At 38.7% G+C, this 21256-nt stretch overlaps 1 protein-coding gene and 1 long non-coding RNA gene across 2 annotated transcripts in view; both read left to right on the top strand.

Moving 5' to 3' along the window:
* LOC142100007 (uncharacterized) overlaps positions 1 to 21256 on the top strand; it is a 656382-nt gene that overhangs the window by 567634 nt on the left and 67492 nt on the right. The gene's annotated exons all lie outside the window — the stretch shown is intronic.
* LOC142098771 (vitellogenin-1-like) overlaps positions 1 to 21256 on the top strand; it is a 97018-nt gene that overhangs the window by 68170 nt on the left and 7592 nt on the right. Inside the window, exons 23-31 of the mRNA XM_075181539.1 lie at positions 4291 to 5910; positions 6007 to 6063; positions 8223 to 8279; positions 10116 to 10319; positions 14435 to 14577; positions 14666 to 14804; positions 16013 to 16145; positions 17930 to 18119; positions 20711 to 20808. Coding sequence (XP_075037640.1) covers positions 4291 to 5910; positions 6007 to 6063; positions 8223 to 8279; positions 10116 to 10319; positions 14435 to 14577; positions 14666 to 14804; positions 16013 to 16145; positions 17930 to 18119; positions 20711 to 20808 — 2641 coding nt within the window. The remainder of the gene's footprint in view (positions 1 to 4290; positions 5911 to 6006; positions 6064 to 8222; positions 8280 to 10115; positions 10320 to 14434; positions 14578 to 14665; positions 14805 to 16012; positions 16146 to 17929; positions 18120 to 20710; positions 20809 to 21256) is intronic.

The following is a 21256-nucleotide window of genomic DNA, read 5'->3' as shown; positions in this document are numbered from 1 at the left end:
GTGCCATGCACATACTCCAGTTAATTACAGTGTATTCACTTGTAAAGCCTAGGAAATCATCAACTCTAATTGTGGCCCTGGTCTATAATTATGCCCTTTTTTGAAAGCATAGGCTAGACTAATTTTTCTTGCAACACATTCTTGTACTGCTGCTCCACTCAGTCAGTAGGTTGCCTATATTTTACCGAATTCAATATACAATACCTCTACTAACACACAAGGACATCAACAAAACTGAACCAACATAAATCCCTTCGCTTGTCTCAAAATATCTCACAACACCTCTGCTATGATCAAGATCTGTAACGATCATTAACATTTATTATTTACTCCTAGGGTTAAATGTATCAAGCTGAGAGTTTTCAGGCGGGTTTGAAAAGTGGAGATGTTGCCTATAGCCACCAATCAGATTCTAGCTGTCATTTTGTAGAATGTACTAAATAAATGTTAGCTAGAATCTGATTGGTTTTTCAAACCCGCTGGAAACCTCTCAGCTTGATACATTTACCCCCTATTCTTAGTTACTGGTCTTTTTCGAGATTCAGCCACGCTGTAACATTCTTTATCCTGTACAACAGGACTATCCTGTATTTATTATTATCTATATTTATCTATTATATTTGTTGTCCACTAGCTTCTAAAGCTTTAAGCATTCCCTGAATACTCATCTTTTAGGCAAGATAATCAAATGTTCAAACCGCCTTCTTACCCTTTCTATGCCTGATTATCGCCCCTCTATACAACTCACTGAAACTTTAATTTATTCTCCTTGTACACTTAAAAAACCTTCTAATCCTAGCCCCACTAAGCAATTTTTCCCATTGCAATCTGACTTGACTAAAATAGACTATGGGGTATATTTACTAAACTGCGGGTTTGAAAAAGTGGAGATATTGTCTAAAGCAACCAATAAGATTCTAGCTGTCATTTTGTAAAATGTACTAATAAATGATAACTATAATCTTATTGGTTGCTATAGGAAACATCTACACTTTTTCAAACCCGCAGTTTAGTAAATATAGACCTATGTGTCCTATATATTGTAAACTTGCGAGCAGGGCGCTCTTACCTCTTTGTCTGCTAAAACCCAGTCTTGTTTCAATGCTCTATTTCTTCCCAATTGTAAAGTGTTGCTTAGAGTATCCTGGTGTTATAAAAATAAATGACAATAAATAATGACAAGATTTTTTTATTTTTCGACCATAGAGAGAGTATCTGTACTTTATATATTAAAACATCTGTATTATTCAGGTAACTGAAGCTTTCATAACAAAACTGAAGTGTTCATGATAAACACAATCTGTCCCATTCCTTTGACAACAGCAGGCACATTAAAAATCTGCCAGGAGGGCATAGCTTCTCCGTCACCCTGAAACATGGTACATATGGATCACTACATATACAAATGCAAAGGTCATACCAGTCTATAAGTCACCCCAATTGTAAAGCGCTACGGAATTTGCTGACGCTATATAAATAAATGATGATGATGATGATCATTGGAGCGTACACACTAATGTGATATCGGGCTGAACAGTCGTTTATTGTATGATTGGCCCGATAATCGTCTGAAAACACTGTAGTGTGTACCCAGACTTATTTTATAAAAACCTTTATATTGTTCCTCTATGGACCACTAATCCAATATTAGCATTTTCAGATATGAACTATGAAAGAAAATGTTCAGTTTTAACCTGACATATCCATGGGGTTTTGTTAAAAAGTAAAGTATTACTTCTGATCTCCAGTACAGACAGCATTAGCTCCTCTCACATCTTTAGGACATATCTTTTGTCCCAGATGAAAAGCTGAGATTGCAATCATTTGAATTACTGTCATAGCACTGGCAAGCCTGTTAATCTGCCAGTCACTCTGTGCCTGCTATGTTAAAAATCCATCTCCCTCCTTGCATAGCAAACCTATGTAGAGAGGCGAAAGTTAATGGACTTATATAGTGATGTATAAACACTTCAGTAATTTTCTTGCATGCTGTATTATTCAGCTCAGTAATATACAGCCCTTCACAAGTATCAATGTTAAGTACTGGCTTTCCCTACTTTTAAAGGTGTTGGATAGCCCTCAGCTAATCACATTGCTTAACTACAGTGGCCCAGGAGAGACTGAAGGAGCAAGTCTTCCTAGTCACAGAAGGAATGACGTGACTGGATTTGCGTTGATCACATGACACTCGTGTGGTGGCCGAGTACTGATGGGATTTCTTTCCCTTAACTTGTCCTCCAGACACGATTCAGGTTCTTTTTTATTCGGACATCCGGTGGTCAGGAGATAAATACTTCAATGAGAGGGACAAGGATTGGTCAAATAACTTGGGTTTATTAATAATGCGGTAAAGATAATTTTGGTAAGCCACCGCGCCACTGACCCCTTCAACTCAATGGCAATGACAAAACAGTCATTTGATCAACATAGAGCACAATAGCATTTAACATATAATATACAATAAATCAATTGTCAGGTAAATCACTTAACATTAATATTCAACTAAAACATTTGATGCACCAATATTATCCCTGGTAACGTTACCATATTTTACACTCAGTCCTGGGTTGAACTGTGCACAGGAATTTAGTAGAAGTGCTGCACGTGGTTGGGGCCCATAAATTACTTTTTCACGCCAAATAAACTGATGATCTTTTGTATTACAGTCTCTGTTGTGTGTCCTCACAGACCTCTCTATTTTCTCTCCTCTCACACTGTTCTCAGTACATAGCTCAGTCTGTTTAGTGTGATGTCACAGATCTCTATACTGCTTATTTGTTTTCAGTACTTTCCTTTTTACTCACACCTCTCTTTGGCTCACTTCTTATCTTCTTCTCTCTCAGTCTATGCAGACACAGGGATCTCTCTCCCTCAGAAGTCTAGAACTTTCCTCTCCCCACTGCCTTCTGGGAGTTCACAGTTATTACCAAAGTTAGTGGACTTGTTGCTAAACCACACACTCCTCCTTCCTGTTACTCCCGGCAACCACCAACCACTCCCAACTGTCACTTCTCCCTCAAGAAAATATTTATTTATTTATTTTTTTAAATCTTTATAAACACTTTTAACAATTAACAAATTAAATTAACAAATTAAAAACATATAGATACACCCCAGGGTACTCAGATTTTGGGGCACCACACTCGCATCCGATTATGTGCTACTTTTATGAATCATTGTGTGTTTCCCTGAAAATTTGATGCAGGAGTCAAAATAATGTGAAATAATAGTGAATTTTATTATGATAAAAACACATTTTGGCAGGTTAACAGTGCTCTAGAGGCTGGAGAGTCATAAATAGTTGTGCACAGCAAATAGTCCAAGATATGGAATAAAAATAAAAACAGCCACAAAAACATAGACACCATAGTAAGTGAGATGCAGATAAACTCAAGCTTGAAATAATAATATGAAGCATCAGGCTTACACGGTTAAAAGCTGGAAGGTGCAATGGGGAAACTGTCCAGTGAAACAGCAAGCAGGCAGGATCAGGAGTCTGAAGAGATGTAGGAAAACAGGCAACAAACTATTGGAACTCTGGGACAAGATGGAGATCAGAGCAAAAATTTGTACTGCTGTGAAAAGTGCAAGGGGTACGAATAAAAAAGCACGGAGGCAGGGGCAGGTGAGAAAGGAGATTAACCCCTCACAGGAAAAAAGTCCACAACAGCAGCACCTCTGGTGGAACAGAGGAACTGCATGCAAAAAAGATGTACAGGATACAGCCCTAACCATCATTCTCATTTATTTATATAACGCCACTAATTCCATGGCGCAGAACAGAGAATATTTGTCATTAACATCAGTCCCTGCCCCATTGGAGCTTACAGTCTAAATTCCCTAACAAACACACACAGACTAGGGTCAATTTTGATAGCAGCCAATTAACCTACCAGTATGTTTTGGGAGTGTAGGAGGAAACCAGACCACCCGGAGGAAACCCACGCAAACACGGGGTGAACATAGAAACTCCACACAGATAAGGCCATAGTTGGGAATTGAACTCATGACCCCAGTGCTGTGAGGCAGAATTGCTAACCACTAAGCCCCCATGCTGCTCTGTGGGCTATTTTGTCTGCCAAGAATACATGTTGCTTCATTGTCTCACAGATGATTGTGAGATTGACTGTTTCAGTCTTGGGGGCTCCAACCCCCTTAAGGAACTTTGATTCAATTAAAGTAGGAACAGACAGCATGCTAATATTTGGTGAATTGCAGAAGTAATTAATTTGTATAATAGAAATGTTATTTATATTAATAATATTTTGCCTTATTTTTTTTCTCTACCAGGATAATTCGGAAAATAGCTCATTATCTAATGAAACATCAAGTAAATCTGGAAATACTTCTGAGTTTTCAACAGCATCTCCATCCCCTGACAAATCCACAGAGAGAAATACTAGCCAACAAAACCAGCCACAGGACATAGAGCATCACACCGAGCCCCATGACAAGAGTAAGGGGAAATCAGAAGAGATGATTTGGCACAACAGTCAAGACAAAGATAAGGGGATGAAAATCCATTGCAAATGTTGGCCAGAGAAAGGAAAAGGAGATCACAGGGACCAACATGAAAAACGGGGACATGATCAGCACAAGGGCCAACATGAAACAGGAGAAGAATATGATCATCACAAGGGCCGCCATAAAAAAGAGGAACACAAAAATCATCACAGGGACCGACATGGAGCAGGAAAAGAACACAAAGATCACAGGGACCAATGTGAAAATAGAGAGCACCCGGATCATCACAATGGCCAACATGGAAAAAGTGAACAAGACAAACATCACAAGTGCCAAGGAAAAGCAGAAAAACATGAAGATCACCACAAGTGTCAACATGAAGCTGAAGAACATGAGGATCGTTACAAGGGTCAACATGAAAAAAGAGAACAAGCCAAACATCACAAGGGTCAACATGAAGCAGAAGAACATAAGGGCCAACATGTAAGTAAAGAACAAGACAAAGATAACAAGTGCAAATTTGAAGCAGAAGAACATGAGGATCATCACAAGGGCCAACATGTAAGTAGAAAACAAGACAAACATCGCAAGGGTCAACATGAAGCAGAAGAACATGAGGATCATCACAAGGGCCAACATGTAAGTAGAGAACATGACAAACATCACAAGGGTCAACATGAAGCAGAAGAGCATGAGGATCATCACAAGGGCCAACATGAAAAAAGAGACCAAGACAAGTATCACAAGGGCCACCATGAAACAGAAGAACATGAGAATTATCACAAGGGCCAACATGAGAATAAAAAACACAGTGATCACACGGTTCACCATGAATCAAAAGGAGTTAACAGACATTGCACTTGTTGGCGTAAAGACCAGCCTGAGTCAGAAGAATTTGAGAGCCAACATGTAATTAGAGAACAAGACATATATGACAAGCGCCAGTATGAAGCAGAAGAACATGAGGATCATCACAAGGGCCAACATGTAAGTGGAGAACAAGGCAAACACGACAATCGCCAACATGAAGCAGAAGAATCTGAGGATCATCAAACGGGCTCACTTGAGAATAAAACACAGAGTTTTTACACAGTTCCCCGTGAATCAAAAGAAGTTAAGAGACCTTGCACTTGTTGGCGTAAAGGCCAGTGTCTGCCAAAAGGTCACCCTTCATCAGAGAAGAAGAGATGCACATTTCCAAGCAGCAACAGGAAAGGCCATGGGAAACATTTGGGTATCAGTAGTAGTGAGAACAGCAGCTTAAGTCAAAGAAGGAATACAGAAAGTTTCAGAAAAGGGCATAGAAGGCAAAGTATCAGAGCTGAAGCTGTAAATAATGGAAATCACAACAAATGTACAACTTGTAATAGAAAAGATTCTCAGAATTTCCGCATATATCAGGAGTCCAATTATGACTCCTATTCAAGGCAATCATCAAACTACATGGTAATAATAGTTATTAGTAGCATTTATAATAATAATAATAATAATAATAATAATAATAATAATATTATCATTAACATTTTCCCTAAATTTTGGCAGGAACTCTTTGGACCACAGATTCAAACTGCTAAGTTTAAGTCAACATCTACTCTTGGGGTATGTAACACAAATACAAAACACTAGTGATTTAAGTACTTAAGTGATTAAGTAGTCATCTAGAGGTGTCAATATGTAATCAGTCAACCAGAAGGGGCTAGGTAGAGCTGCTGATAGTCATAGTCATCATTGTGTCAGATCCACTTCAATTGTAATTAAGTGAACACATCCTTACAGTACTTGGCTTATGATTGTCGACCCCTTCCCTCCCCTGGTCCACCCATCCAGTATAAGATGCAACAAAATCTGCATACAGACATTTGCATAAACATCATTGGTGTGCCATCTGGAAATGCGTATTTTCTGCAAAAACAAAATCCCAAATGTATATCTAACTGTACATGAGCCCCAATGTGTGGAACTACATATATATAATCGCTGAGGGCAGTAGAAGTGGAAATATCCGGTTAATGCATTTGAACTATGAGATGCTAAACAGAACCAGAAAAAAACAACAGAAGTCCCTTTTTTAATGTGGGTAAAAGGGGACTTGACCTACACACAGAGGGCCTGTTTCATTAAGGAAAGTAAGGCAAAAAATTTAGTAAGTTTTCTCCCTGACAAAACCATGTTACAATGCAAGGGGTATAAATTAGTTAGATTAGATTATTAGATTATTTTGCACATAAGATAAATACTGGCTGTTATTTCATTTAGCACACTGTTATGTTTGATTTATCGCTATCAATAAACATTGTCCAATGCGATTATAGTGGTTCCAACGCACAAAAAGATTTTATAGCAAAGGATAGCAGGATTTATAGCAAGCCATGCTAAAGCATTAAAGATATAACAATACACAGGAAAGTATAAAACCGAATACATTACATTTTCGCCAGCGCGTCCTGGGCCCAGGTCCATGTAGTTTGCAGTTAGAAAGATAGAGGTAACACTGGCCCAGGACTTGCTTATATGCAGCTTGAATTAACATAAACGGTGATGATGTCACAATTATGCACAGATAACACCAAGAGAGGTCGTCATTGGTCCAGGGTTAACAATGTTCCAGTCGTCTGCTGGTCATAGGTCAGTTCATTTGATCTTTTCCAAGGGTGGGGACTGCTCACTCCAACAGTTCCCTATGTGTCTTCCCGCCAAATAACCAGTTCAAACTGACCAATACACTTTTGAGTATTAATCTCATATTGCTCATAACTTGCGACCACTAGATGCGATCGCTACTCGAAACCGGGTTAATGCTGGTGAAATATGCTTTAATATGAGACCAAACTCTTTACATTTTAGAGGACCTGAACCATAAAATACCTTTTCTATAATATTATATATGTATAATAACCTCTAATATATTTTACTAATAAATAAATGTGGATTGGAACCTTAATAAATGTATATTATTTACAAGTGTATTTGCGAATGTAAATGTGTTAGGACATGCCCTACCACAACTATAAATCTGACATCGCATTTTAAATTTGTCTCGCCCTCGAATGCAACATGCCAAGGTGCAAAGTTACTAATTTCTTTGCTTTACTTTTCTTAATGAATCAGGCCCAGAGGGCATAACCAAATTGGATTGAAGGAGTGGATCCTCCTTCATGATGTCACCATTTCACAGTCTCTCTGCCAAGTGTTTTCATGATAAATAGGACAGACAAAAGGAAATAATTCTAAATAGGGGGCATATTGTAGTCCAATGTTCATTAAAAACATCATTTTATTAATTTGCATACTAAAAATTAAAATTGTATGTACCATGTGCCTGTACTAGTAAATAACCCAAAATAGTGAAATATTAAAATTGTTAATGGATGATTAAAGGGAAAAGTGCAAAATATAACAATGTAAAATCAAGCTTTTATAGATTATAGATTACAGTATCTCCATTTTTAAATGATATTATATACGTCACTGGCATGAATGTTTCACAAAATCTCAACTGCAAAAACATATCAAGTCCTGTGCATTTGCGTCCAAAATGCAGACTTAAAATGCGCTAAAAAGCTCAGGAAGCCACAGACTGAATTTGACAATGGAATAAGCAGGGTCCCCCAACAGCACAGAGCAGTCATGTGAGCCTCCTATTAACTTAATGTCTGAAGATTGTGGTGTCAAAGTAGACCTCTATAGGAAAAGTTACAAGTGGTGTAGCATTTTGACATTTGTGGCTTGATATTTATATAGTATCATTTTCTTTACAGAGCAGAAGAAGAAGCAGCAGTAGCAGTAGCAGCAGCAGCAGTAGTAGCAGTAGTGAGGTGAGTTTGGTGACTTCTAATGTGTGGTACGTGGTATATGAATATTATTTACAAGAATAAAATTATACTGCAATGAACATGTCTTTGCACTAAAGCATGCCCAGGATTTCCTGTCATTTTCAGCTAAAGTTTGCAGTTAACAACTAAATTTGTGCTTTAGGTGGTGTATTTTGCAATAAACTATTCAGAGATGTCATATATTATCATATGTTATTTTATTTCTTCTTGTCCCATGGCTGCCACATTTCGTTCAAAGATGAAACTGGCCCATAATCTGCATTAAGTCAGAATAAGATATAACTATCACTCTAAGATATGTTGCTAAGAAAACAACCTTGCATATGTTATGAATATGTGCTTATTGATGGCCTCTACCAATGGAGTTCCTTAGACAAGTTGTTGCTATTCAACAATCGTGAAAATAAAAAGTTTCAGCATGTTCTCCATCTCTGTGATGGAACCAGGTTTGTAATAAAAGATAACTCTGAAAGATCTGTTTTGGGTGGAGTTCATTAAGTTAAACAATAAAACTGAATATTGCCTATGGTCTGGCATTCCTCTGAATCTGGCAGCTCCCTGTTAAGAGTCCAGTGATGCTTCCTTCTGTCCTGCTGTGGTGGACTTTTATTCAAACAGACAATGTGGTTCATTTCCTTCCTCCGTGATATTAAATTTGCATAAATGGAGAGTTCTATGAGGAGGAGGAGCTTTGACAACACCACTGCATCTTTAAAACAGGCAAGTGACAGAGCAAATGCTACACCCAGCAGCTTTTGTGGTAGCTCTTGTGTCTCTGTGTCTCCTTGTACACTCTGTCTCTCCAGCATACTCCCATATCCAATCTCTCTGCTTTCCCTGCTGCTGCCACACCCGTCCTGTTCCTCCAGCACTTCTCTCTGTGCTTTTCTTCTCCTCTCCTGTCTCTCCTGAATTTTCAGTTTTGATGGAGTTAAAAAAGCCCATTTAACAAGCCCTAATCTGCACTAGGCAGATTCATCTTATTGTTTTGAATTACCACACAATTGCAATGAAACATTAAGTGGCTGATTCTGAGTTGGGCTGGTCTGTTTTTTTAGAGTGCATTGGGCACAATAGAAGTTGTATGCTTACCTGCGTGTGCCTATTTGTTTACATCTGTCGCTTGAGATTTCTTTACGATTGGGGAAGCAGAACAGGGAAGGGATGGGGTGGTCTAAGCTAGGCCAAGTACATTAAGTACAGTAAGGGCATATTCGCATAATTGCGAGCAAGCAGATGTGCACGGAGACTCAGATACACCTGTCAGTAGCCATATGACTTGCGGGTGCCTGAGGGCTGGTGCAAATGCCCACTGATAATCATCATGGTTGGCAGCACTAACTGGCCACTTCTGATTGGCTGAGTGCAGATTGAACTCTGAAGCTGATATGTGCTTTCATCATTGATAGTGCCTATAATATAAGATTTTATGGGTATATTTTAAAATGATTTTTTGCTACTTTCATCCATACACAAGAAGGAAGCTTATACCCACTGTACTATAGAGGTTCGTTTTATTCAAATCAAATGTATTTTTCAACGAATGGTTAAAAACTTTTCTTTACTTGTTTGGGTATAAGTGTATCGGTTGTAAGTCTGACATAAACCTGTTGCATATACTACTGGTACAAAGCTTTACGCATCCTGAGATGCTTTCGACCAAGCTCATGGGCGCAAACATGCTATTGTGACATGTATTTGATTTGAGCATTTATTTTAACACTTTTACATCCAAATCAGTATAAGGCCCTAATCCTATTGTAAATCTGCATTAATATAACTACACTTTTTTAATGTTTTTCTTTTTGTATCTTTCAGGAGAATTTCTCAGAAGGACTTAGTCCTAAGTTTGTTCTTCTGGTGAAAGCTATCAGGAGTGATGCCCAACACAGAGGGTACCAAACCACAGCCTACTTTGACCCAATAAAGTCTCGTGCACAGGTGGTCACAGTTTCTCTGACTCAGCAGAGTTCTTGGAAGACCTGTTTTGATGCCTCGATTTCTGGACACTACAAAGCCTCCGTAAGAAACTTGAATGTATAAATCAAAAGATAAACGTTGTGACAAAAGTAGCTTTTTTTTGTTTGTACATGTCTTTCCTGCAACTCTTACTGAATATATTTGTGTTTTTCTTGCTTCCTCCTGTGCTTATTAGCATATCATACAATCGGGAAGAATTTATTACTTTACCCTCCCTGGGCTACAACATCTTTCTGCTTTGGATACTTTTTGATATGTCGTATTCCGTGTGTCAATAAAAATAATGACGCTTGCTGATGCAATAAATGTAGTTCGCTTAAAACACTTTATGACGAACCCCCCCCCCCTGACATAAGCCCCTTAACTTTCTAACTTTCTAGATTCATGATTTACCGTCGAAATCAGGACAGTTGGAGGGTATCCTCCTGTGCCTGAAATATACATGGCGGTGAGTGTGGTATAAATAAGGAGAGCCTTGTATATAGAAACAATAGTTATTTAATAAAGGTTACATAATGGTATGTAAAAGACAATACATAATCTAATTATCTTGAGGTTGAAAATCCTGTTTATTTTTCTGATTTCAAGGACCACTAAATTAAGTAATTGTAATTTGTTTTATATAAAAAAAAAAGCAGCCAGTAACATCTACAAATACTATCTACCATGTTAGGAACTGTTTCAGGACCTTGTTAGAACTAAAGATAGGCAGTGGAGAAAGAGGAGAAATAAGTTTTCTTCTATACACAACAAACTTTCCTTGTGAATCAGCAGGGAACGATTGGAGCCTAGGACGGTGGATAACCAAATAACTGGCTCTGTCAAGGGCACATACGATGCAATGTGAAATATATTAACGTCAGTCATCATATTAGAACAGTACAAGATACACTGGATGCAGTAGGGGCACATTTTGACTTAGGTTTCCCACATTTTATTCAGTGGCTTTTGTGTAGTACCACTTTCCTTGAAAGGGGAGGAGAAATGTTGTTTCTCTTCGCTTCAGCGGCTCAACCCGAGTCTTTTATACAGTACTGTGGGATGTAGACTGTAACTGGATCCACCAGGGGTTTTCTCGGGAAGACCCTTGTACCTGACCACAGTAACCCCCTGAGTAATAATGGACAACACATCATGGTTATGAAAACTCAATGGGGATATATTTTGGGGGAAGTAAATGGGTAAGGCAGATTTAATGAAGGGGAGATTCTGGACTGTGTAAGGGGTATAAATTGGGAAAATAATGATCAATGGCAAAAGTACAGTGAACAGTAATGACAAAATCCCAGATGGGCGCCACACAATACAAAAAATATAAATCAACAATACCTTAAAGTAATAAGCATGGTCCTAACAATATATTAAATAGTTTATAATATTAACTATTTAACATCGGTGCACTTGTAGAAACATTGGTAACCCGGCAATTTAACTTGGGAATCTTTAGGCGTAACTTGTAATGGATCTCTGAGTATTTCAATGTCTTTATATAGAAGACAGATAACTCACTCTGTGATATATGTGCAGATTATTATTAGAAGATTTAACTTATAAAATAAGAGGTATTGGGTCTGAGTCATTAAGGAAAGTAAGGCAAAAAAAAGGAGTAAATGTTCTCTGGGACAAACCATGTTACAATGCAAGGGGTGCAAATTAGTTTATTATTTTTCACATAAGTTAAATACTGGCTGTTTTTTAATCTATCACACAAATACTTGATAGCTTTATTTTTACACTGAAATTTAAAGTTGATCTAGGACATGCCCTGCCCCAAATATATAAATCTGTCCCCACATTTTAAAAGTATCTCCCCTCCAATGTAACATGGTTTTGCCCAGGTACAAAGTTACACCTTTTTTATGCTTTGTCCTCCTTAATGACTCAGGCCCATAGAGATATTCCTTAATGCAGCAGTAATGGTGTCACTGTGTTTGCTTTGTTACCACTTATCTCTCTCTCTCTGGGTGTAGATGAAGGTCTCAGCAACTCTTGGGTTGTGGACTACCTGAAAGCCTGATCTTGCTAGCTATCTCTCTCTGTTCATGCGCAGTTCACTAATAGCGGAGACTCCCTCTCAAACTTACTTTTCCTTGCAATCGCCTTCGGGCTGAATGATAGCTGATCCTCTGCAAGGGTCCATCTGCAAACTTTCTTGTGCAGCACTACATGCAGCAGCTTTTGTGGTAGCTCTGGTGTCTCTGTGTCTCCTTGTACACTCTGTCTCTCCAGCATATTCTCCTCTCAGATCTCTATCCTTCCCCTGCTGCTGCCACACCCGTTTCATTCCTCCAGCACTTCTCACTGTGCTTTTTCTTCTCGTCTCCTGTCTCACCTCCCAGCCCTCTGACACTGCAGTAGATAAACTCTGCTTCACGCCTTGTTTCCCTAGTAACCTGCTGTCCTGGCTGCACAGCACAAGCATCCTTGCTACATTTAAGTGCAATTGTAACTTAGATATGGCAAATTGCTACTTATCCTGGCAGCTATGAACCCAATTTTGTCAAAGTTTTAGATGATTTGTTAAATTACATAACAAAAAGAAGGGTTTGTTTTTTATACTGTGAAGCAGCTTGATAAGATCATTACAACTGACTCCTTATTTATAGTACAACACACTGGGGCAATTCAATTAAGAGATGTGCGGCAGAGTGCCTCCGGAATGGTAGCGAAGACACTCTGCAGCTAAGCTACATCAAAGATTTTTCCTCACACCCCATAGAGTTGCACAGAGAAATCTGTGATGTTGGGGCACCGAGGTATTAAGTTCATTTTATCGCTTACCAATAAACATTGTCCAATGTGATTATTGTGGTTCCAACGCACAAAGATACTTAATTGCAAAATATAGCAGGACAGCCATCATAACACATAAAAGATATTACAATAAAGCAGGAAATTATAAAGACACTGAATACATTACATTTTCACTAGCACTTCACCTGGGCCCAGGGTAAGATACAGTCATGTTGTCTGTTGTCAGGAAAAGAGATAGATGGCCCAGAGAAGCTTGTTTATATGCAGTTTCAGTTTACAAAAAAATACTGATGATGTCACTATGTACACAGACAACACATAGAGAGGTCTTCATTGGCTCAAGGTTCAGGTCAGTCCAGTATAATGCAAATCATAGGTCAGTTCAAAGGATTCCTCTGATAAGGTGTGGCCAGCTCACTCCAACAGATGAGCACATGTTGTGTCTAAGGAAAACTGACCTAAAACAGTTTTTTTCAAACCTATTTGCATTCCAAACACAATGTAATTTTGAGCATTAATCCTTTATTTTCCATAACTAGTGATCACAGGAAGCAATCACTTTGCGGATAGTAGCGGATTCTAGATGGTATTGTGCAGATCAAAATGACACTAAACATGATACATTTCCTATATCCTGAACCTTAGATAGCTTTAATATGTTGTGATTTACGTATAAATAATCTCTAATACATTTTACTAATAAATAAATGGGGGTTGGAACCTTAATAAATGTATATTATTTACATGTGTATGTGCAAATGTAAATGTGTGTGTTATTAATTTGTGTGATTGAGTCACAACACGTGGTGTACTAATCACAATTGCATTGTAAAACAATATTAATTAATTTGGTTTACTTCATCCAATTATTTGACTTTCACATTGGTATCCGGAATGATGCAACACATCGCCTTGAACTGAATATGCACCACTGTTTTTATTATATAGGTCACTTTTGTGTTTTTAAATGTTTTAGTTCTGTTGATCAAAATTCAAAATGTACTATCCCATAAAAATGGAACTTGAATTGGAGCCTCATTAAAATCATGTTATCTCCTGATTGCCGGAACATCATGAGTACCCGTAAAGTGAAATTATTTTTGTAAGAAGGAGAATGCTGTGCAGCCAATTGTAGGGATCACCTCCTAAAATGAGATTTCCCACCCCTTCTATTTCATTTAAATAATTTTGTCTGCAAATATAATTTTTGTGTGTTGGTGTCAGCCTGAAATCAGCAAGGAACACCCTGATCCTGCCATCAGATGATGGAAAATCTTACACTTCCTGCAAATGCCGCCATCTGGGCGTTCAAAACTTACGTCATAAAAAAGCGCATTTGTGCAGAAACATAAGCATTTCCACTGCACATTTGCATATGTTCTTTATTCTGATTAATCTTACAGGCAATATTAAGGTGGGGAGAAGATTGCCAGGACTACAGAGTAGCAGCGCAAGTATCTACAGGGCAACTCGCTGAATCGCCCGCCGTGCAGCTGTCCTGGCAGTGGAAGAGACTGCCGACCTGGTTGAAAAGTGTGATTGGGAGGTATTTATATGTTTTATGCACCATGCACATTGGGGACGGGGGGGCATCCCGCTAGGAACTGACTTAAAATATTTTGAAATTGATCTAGTGTCATGCCGTTTGTTCCGGGTGTAGCATACTCACTGGGATTTTCAGAAATTCATCACAAGAATGCACCTCAGCAAGTCACACTACGAGTGGCAGCCACCTCCACAGAAACCCTTGATACCATCCTGAAGACACCAGAGGTAAATGGTCTTTGACATAACTTTCCCAAAGGCTACTTTATGGCTGAAACGGAAATACGGCAAACAGAACGAGAACGTATCTGTGCCGTCTAGTGGAGAAACAAAAATAAACCTAAAAATCTTGTTTTTGTTCAATATGGCTTTTTGAGTGGGTGAAGGGGGTGTCACCTTAGTACAGTAATTTACACAAGGTAACCCGTGCATGATACTCATGCATTCTAGTCAAATCAAGCTACTTAAGGTGTTAAAAAGGTTCTTGTCATGCATTTGGGGCATAGCCCTGGCCTCAACCACCAACCACTCCCCACTGTCACCCCCGGCAACCACCAACCACTCCCAACTGTCACTTCTCCTTCAAGAAATATATATATATATTTTTAAAATCTTTATAAACACTTTTAACAATTAACAAATTAAATTAACAAATTAAAAACATCTTAGTATACCAAATTTCAGCCCTTTCTGATTTTTTTTTTCCACACACACTAAGAATTTAGTAGGTCAGTGTATAATTCCGCCCAGCAGGTGGCGCTGCAGCTTGGTTTTATTTTTTCCACACACACAGACAGACAGACTAACACACGCCACTAGACATTTATATATTAGAAAGGTGATAATTCAGGAAAGCTGAATTATCACCTATGTAAAATATTTTACTTATGTGACCCCCCACCCAACCACTACACCGGCTGGCCTAGCCGGAGCCAAGGGGCCTAATTAATACAGCAGTTTCTCACGGAAATCTACTTAACCGGAAAATTAATTTAGTTCACCACTTTTAATTGGAGACAGAGATGGAAGGGAGCCTTTATTGTAGCTTGGAGGGGCACTCACACTCCCCTTCAACCCTCAGTTTTCTGCCAGTGCTGTAAGAGGAGCAGATAAGCCCCAGGAAAAAGTTCTGCAGGTAGTAGCCCTTAGGGTTCCTCTGGCTATGGTAAGGGAGGGGCTTAGTAAAACTTTTTTCTGCGGATGGTAGTACAGATTTAATACTCTTCTAAGCAGAAATTATCTTTGCCTTCAGCATCTTACCTTCTCCACTAGAGGGCACTGCATTTCATACGTTCATGTCTTTTTACAGTACATTGTAACATTTCTTTAAACCAGAGATCACAACTTTTGACAGTCCTGCTGCATCATGGGACATGTAGTTCTGAATTATTTCCCACTGCTGTGTTCTGATAAATGTTTTCCCCCTCTTTCCTTAGCTGACGGTTTATAAACAGGCCATTCCTATCCCATTGGATCTGTCACTCGGCTATCACTGGCTCCGAAAGATTCATCTTATGGAACTGACAAATCTTCCAGAAGTGTCAATGATGGTCAGAGAAACTCCACAAGGTGAAGATAATTCAGTTGCTAAAGTGATATTTATTAATGCAAGGCTTGTGAAAACTCCTAGGCAGTGATTTCCAACCAGTGTGTCAGGACATTAATGTGCCGTAACACAGGCTAAATGTGTCCATAAAATTTATTGATAAATGGTGCAAACCTGTACAATAATTTCAAAGTATCTAATATGAATCATTCATTGTACAAATTGGATGTAATTCTATTTGATTTTCAAGTATACTGTTATTTAGTAGTGACTAGTTAAAAGCTGTTCATAATGAAAAAATAAGAGTAAGATCATATTGGACCCTTTTTTTGGTAACGGTTATTTCGGAAACAGTAGGGTCTGTAGCCAGGTGGTAGCGCAATATTAGCACCCGTAGATAATGTTAAAGAACTAGTAATCGATTTTATGTTGTCAAATAAATTTTTGGAATGTTTTTGCTGTCCTTTAATTAAGGTCTCAATAACAGGGGCAGAACTTATTGCCCCCAATTTGACTTTACCCTTGTGGAAGCATTGATTGAATAGTTTGTCAGAAGGCAAAATGCTTAGTGGGGCAAAATTCACAAATACTGTTCATGGGACCACAGTTATGAGCATTAATATTTGTTTCATCAAAGTTACCAACATCATCAGCAGGGCGTGGCATCTTGTTCGCTGACTTTGCAGGTGCTGACGTGATATTATCGCTGTTCACTCTTTTATCTTTTTCTCTCTGACGGGTAATTTGCTGAGGCGTCACATTTGCATGGCGATGAAGATCATGTGCGCATTCTCTTTGGTCATCAGTCATAGTTTGTCGTCGGGCTTTATCCCGCTCCGCCCTTCGTCTTTTTGCCGCTTCTTGCTGCGCAGTTACTCCCACAGCAGACATTTGCCTTTTAGGTGGCATCGCAGTTACACTTTGTTCCTTAAATTAATTAGTATATTCCTATTAATTTAACACTAAGGGGTATATTTACTAAACTGCGGGTTTGAAAAAGTGAAGATGTTGCCTATAGCGACCAATCAGATTCCAGCTATCATTTATTTAGTACATTCTACAAAATGACAGCTAGAATCTGATTGGTTGCTATAGGCAACATCTCCACTTTTTCAAACCCGCAGTTTAGTAAATCTACCCGTAAGTGTAAGTAAAACGAATGGATAGAAAATTGAGTCAATTTTGGATTAGCAAAGGTTGTTATAAATGGTAACTGCCACACAAAAAACCTAAATAAACCAAACAAAATAAGCCCCAGAAATTAGGAAAATCTAGTCAGTAGGAATAGTCAAGTACACAAAAGTGTCATTTGCAAACATTTTACCAAATTTGTTTGTGTGTTTTGTGTGTGTAATTACAAAGTTGAGGAGCAGCGTTAGCCTTTTATATATATTGATTGTTTGTTCTTACTAAAATATTTTAACATTGGTGTCACAAATAAGCACACGCAGAACATCGCATCGATGTTCCGCATAGCAAAATTCAGCGGAGGACCCAGCAACACCACTCCAGTCTCCCTGGCTCCTGCTCCGTTCTCAGAAGAGCTGAGCTGGGGTCTCTTATGAGCATACGAGTCCCTGCTTCTGAAAATAGGGACCTCAGGAGGGTGACTCGGCATCACCTCACCTGGGTCCCAGTTCTGAGAAGATGGTATAAGTGACAGATAAGCCATCACTTGTGGAACTACAAGTCTCAGCATGCCAAGTCTATTTCTAAAATGAAACAAGGAGCTGTTCCTTTGACATGGAAAAGGAAGATGCACATTATACACATCTCCACTTTCCACTTTCATTCATTTGTCTTGCAGCTTCATGTGAAGTGAATGCAGACGGCATTACGACGTTTGATAAAAAGAACCTGGGATGCTCTCTTTCCCCTGCCAATTGCTATACGGTGATCGCACAAGACTGTACCAACCAACTAAGGTTCTTGATCGCCATGAGAAAATTGGATCACGGATTTTCAACCTTCGAGATGAACGTCAAGCTGGGACCCTCGTAAGTTCCCCTAGTAATATGCCAGAAAAGGCTATTCTGACAATCCAGTCACTAGAAATGATCGTGATGTATTATACACTGCACCTTCATTATTAAGGAATCAGACTGTAATAGAGAAACTGGGCCTGATTCATTAAGGGACGCAGACTGAGCGCAATGTTTTAAAACACACGTAAATCGGGTATACATATGCCCGTATTCAACGAGGAGCAGATGTGAAGATACGTGTGTTGATGAATACGGGTGTAGGTCTACTCTACTAGATAGGAAACTTCAGGATACGTCCAATATAGATGTGGAATATAAATTCACAAAAGAACGCACAGAAAATGTAAAATTGTTTTTTTTTTCCCATGAAATTAATTTATTCGCATGTAATTAATGTCTACTGCGCATAAAATACATTTTTACAGTTGCTCCCGATTGCAAACACACGTTTTAGCTGTATACACAGCCGCCATCACTAGTACTCGGCAGTTAGACTAGACCCGTTGCTGAGGCACGAGATACGGCTGAGAAACAAGTACTTTTGAGATGCCCATAGCTTGAATCGGACGCTGCTGCGTGGTCTCGAGATTGGCGCGCCCTTGCTGTACATTGACTATGGGCAACTGCCCCTACCCCGCCCTGTTCTCTCCCTGAAATCATAGGCTGTAGTAAGTGTCCTTTACACTCAAAGATGAATTGAACGTTGCTGCATTCTGTGGCGTACGAGACAGTTCTGGGTGTAGCGCAGAGTAATTTTGTAGATTGTACAAAACTGCCGTTTATGTTCCTTAATGAATCAAGTCCATTGTGAAGCAGAAAGTCCTATATACTTATGAAAGTATTGTGCTCTGAGGATATATAATGACTGTTAGATGTACTGTAAGTTCAATTAAAGGACCACTAAAAAAAAATTGCTACTATACTGTATTGTACTATTAGAGTGTATTAATGTTCCTTCTTTGCAGGTGAGGATCCAGAGGGGGTCCAAGCCCCAATCACGCCCATTAGTATGGGGTGGGTAATTTTTAATGTTTTTGGGCCTGATACGGCATAGATGTAGTTTAGTACATAATCGGAGCGATCGAGTAGCATCCTCTGCAACCGAGACATACAGTGGGTGGCCATTACTGATTGGTGGATGGCGCTTGACATTCATCATACAAACTAGTCCACCACCAATCAGTGTGCCCCAATAGAGATAGCAAAGTCTAGATCCGCCCCTGCTTCTTTGCTTTATAAAAGTGAATCTATTTTATATAAATAAGCTTATAGTTCTTTTAAATCAGTTCTCAGGCAGTGATGTATTAAAAAATCTATCACCTCAAAACATTTATTTGTGTTATTGTGCCGAGCAAAGCAGAATGCATATATTAGATATACAGTAGTTTTATGTTATCCCTTATTTTCGGGTTATTTTGGGGTCTGCCACGCCTTTTCCTGCTCTGACATATTTTCAGTCTTTTCTGGATATGGCCACACTCCAAGGGACATCATACACTGCCCCTAATTACATCACATATATCTCTTGCTTCCAAACTATTGTATTCTGAGAGGATTATTTACACCTCAATAAAATTGCCAACAGAGGTCTTGAAGAAGACAGGACTATGGGGAAGAGAAGTCTATTAATGGCACCTCTCCTGAATGGTGAGCTCTAACTACAGCAGAATTATCATAAAATCCTGTAATAAGTCCTGTAACAATGATATTCTAAAACATTTAGCCTTTTGGTACACAGATCTGTTCCCTCAGCCTCTGAACACACAACCAGATCCGCCTTATAATTACCAGAGCAACGTGGGCACTTAAGTCAACAGTACTACTGTATTTACATGCATTATAAGGCTTGTGGTGTTTTGATGTTATTGGTATTTTTAATGGATTTAGCAATATAGTTTTCAATTCAGTATTATGCCAGTGGAACTATTTGAAGCATAATTAGCTGAGACAGTTAGTTTTGTTCTTTATTCATTTATATTAAATTCTATAGAATATTTAGACTTTTTTGAATGGGGGTCAGAGAAAATAAAATATTGAATGAAGCATAGCTAAAGACAGACTGTTATTTATCCATCTTAGAATGCAATTGAAAATACATAATGCTCAAAACCCACATTTGTTCTTAAAGTGCACTCAGCTTGCACACAGTGGGGTCGTACGTTTTATGGTCTAACAATTATCATGAGAATGCAGCCTAAAAATTTGCTGGAACTAGTTATATCATTGAGACGCAAAAGGGTAGATTTATCAAACCTTTTAAAAAAGGAAAGTAGAGGTGTTGCCTATAGCAACCAATCAGATTCTAGCTAGCATATACCTAGTACATTCTAGAACATGATAGCTAGAATCTGAATGGTTGCTATAGGCAACACCTCTCTTTTCCTTTTTAGAAGGTCTGATAAATTTCCCCCGCAGTGATGTCACTGGTTCCTAGCGAATTGGTAGGCTCCAAATTCAGGTTCAGCTCACTAAATGAGTAGGAGATTCGTCCATTAATGCCGCAATAGCTGTATCACCTAAGCTGTATGTATTATATGTATATATAATAACTGGTACTTGCTACATTCCTTCTTCCTATTAATGCTCTGATTCCTATTTCTCAGAGATATTAAGATCTATTCTGATGCTTCGGAGGAGCTCCGCGTTCTTCTGAACGGAATGTGGCTCCTATTAAAGAACGATACGTATACGAATGGAAAAGGTACAGTAATACTCAGGTCACGATGACACAGGACAATGCTGAGCTGTCTACTGATAAAAGAGGGAGGAATGAATCACTGAACACTAATACGTCTTTGTATAAAAATGTGACGGATGGAAGGACCATCGAGTTGACATGACCGTTTAGCTCATGAATGATTCACTGTATTTGACAATGTTAACTTTCCCAAACTTATATTGCAAGTTCAAGAAAAAGCGAAGAACTAGTAGCCTATTAACTCAGTTGTAGAAATATTTTATTGCCTTATTTCTCTTTTGCAACACTTACAAATAATCCCACAATCTGATGAATGTGGCTGTTTTTAAAGGTCCGGTAAACACAATCATAAAATCATTTTATAGCCCCTACAGCACCACCTTGTGGTAGCACATACACATGCACACACCTTCCTGGCTCTCTCAGCTGTGCAGGGCTTCAGTCGGAATCC

The sequence above is a fragment of the Mixophyes fleayi genome, chromosome 8, assembly GCF_038048845.1.
Source record: "Mixophyes fleayi isolate aMixFle1 chromosome 8, aMixFle1.hap1, whole genome shotgun sequence".
NCBI classification, from domain to species: Eukaryota; Metazoa; Chordata; class Amphibia; order Anura; family Limnodynastidae; genus Mixophyes; species Mixophyes fleayi.
This window is presented reverse-complemented; position numbering and strand designations above follow the sequence as displayed.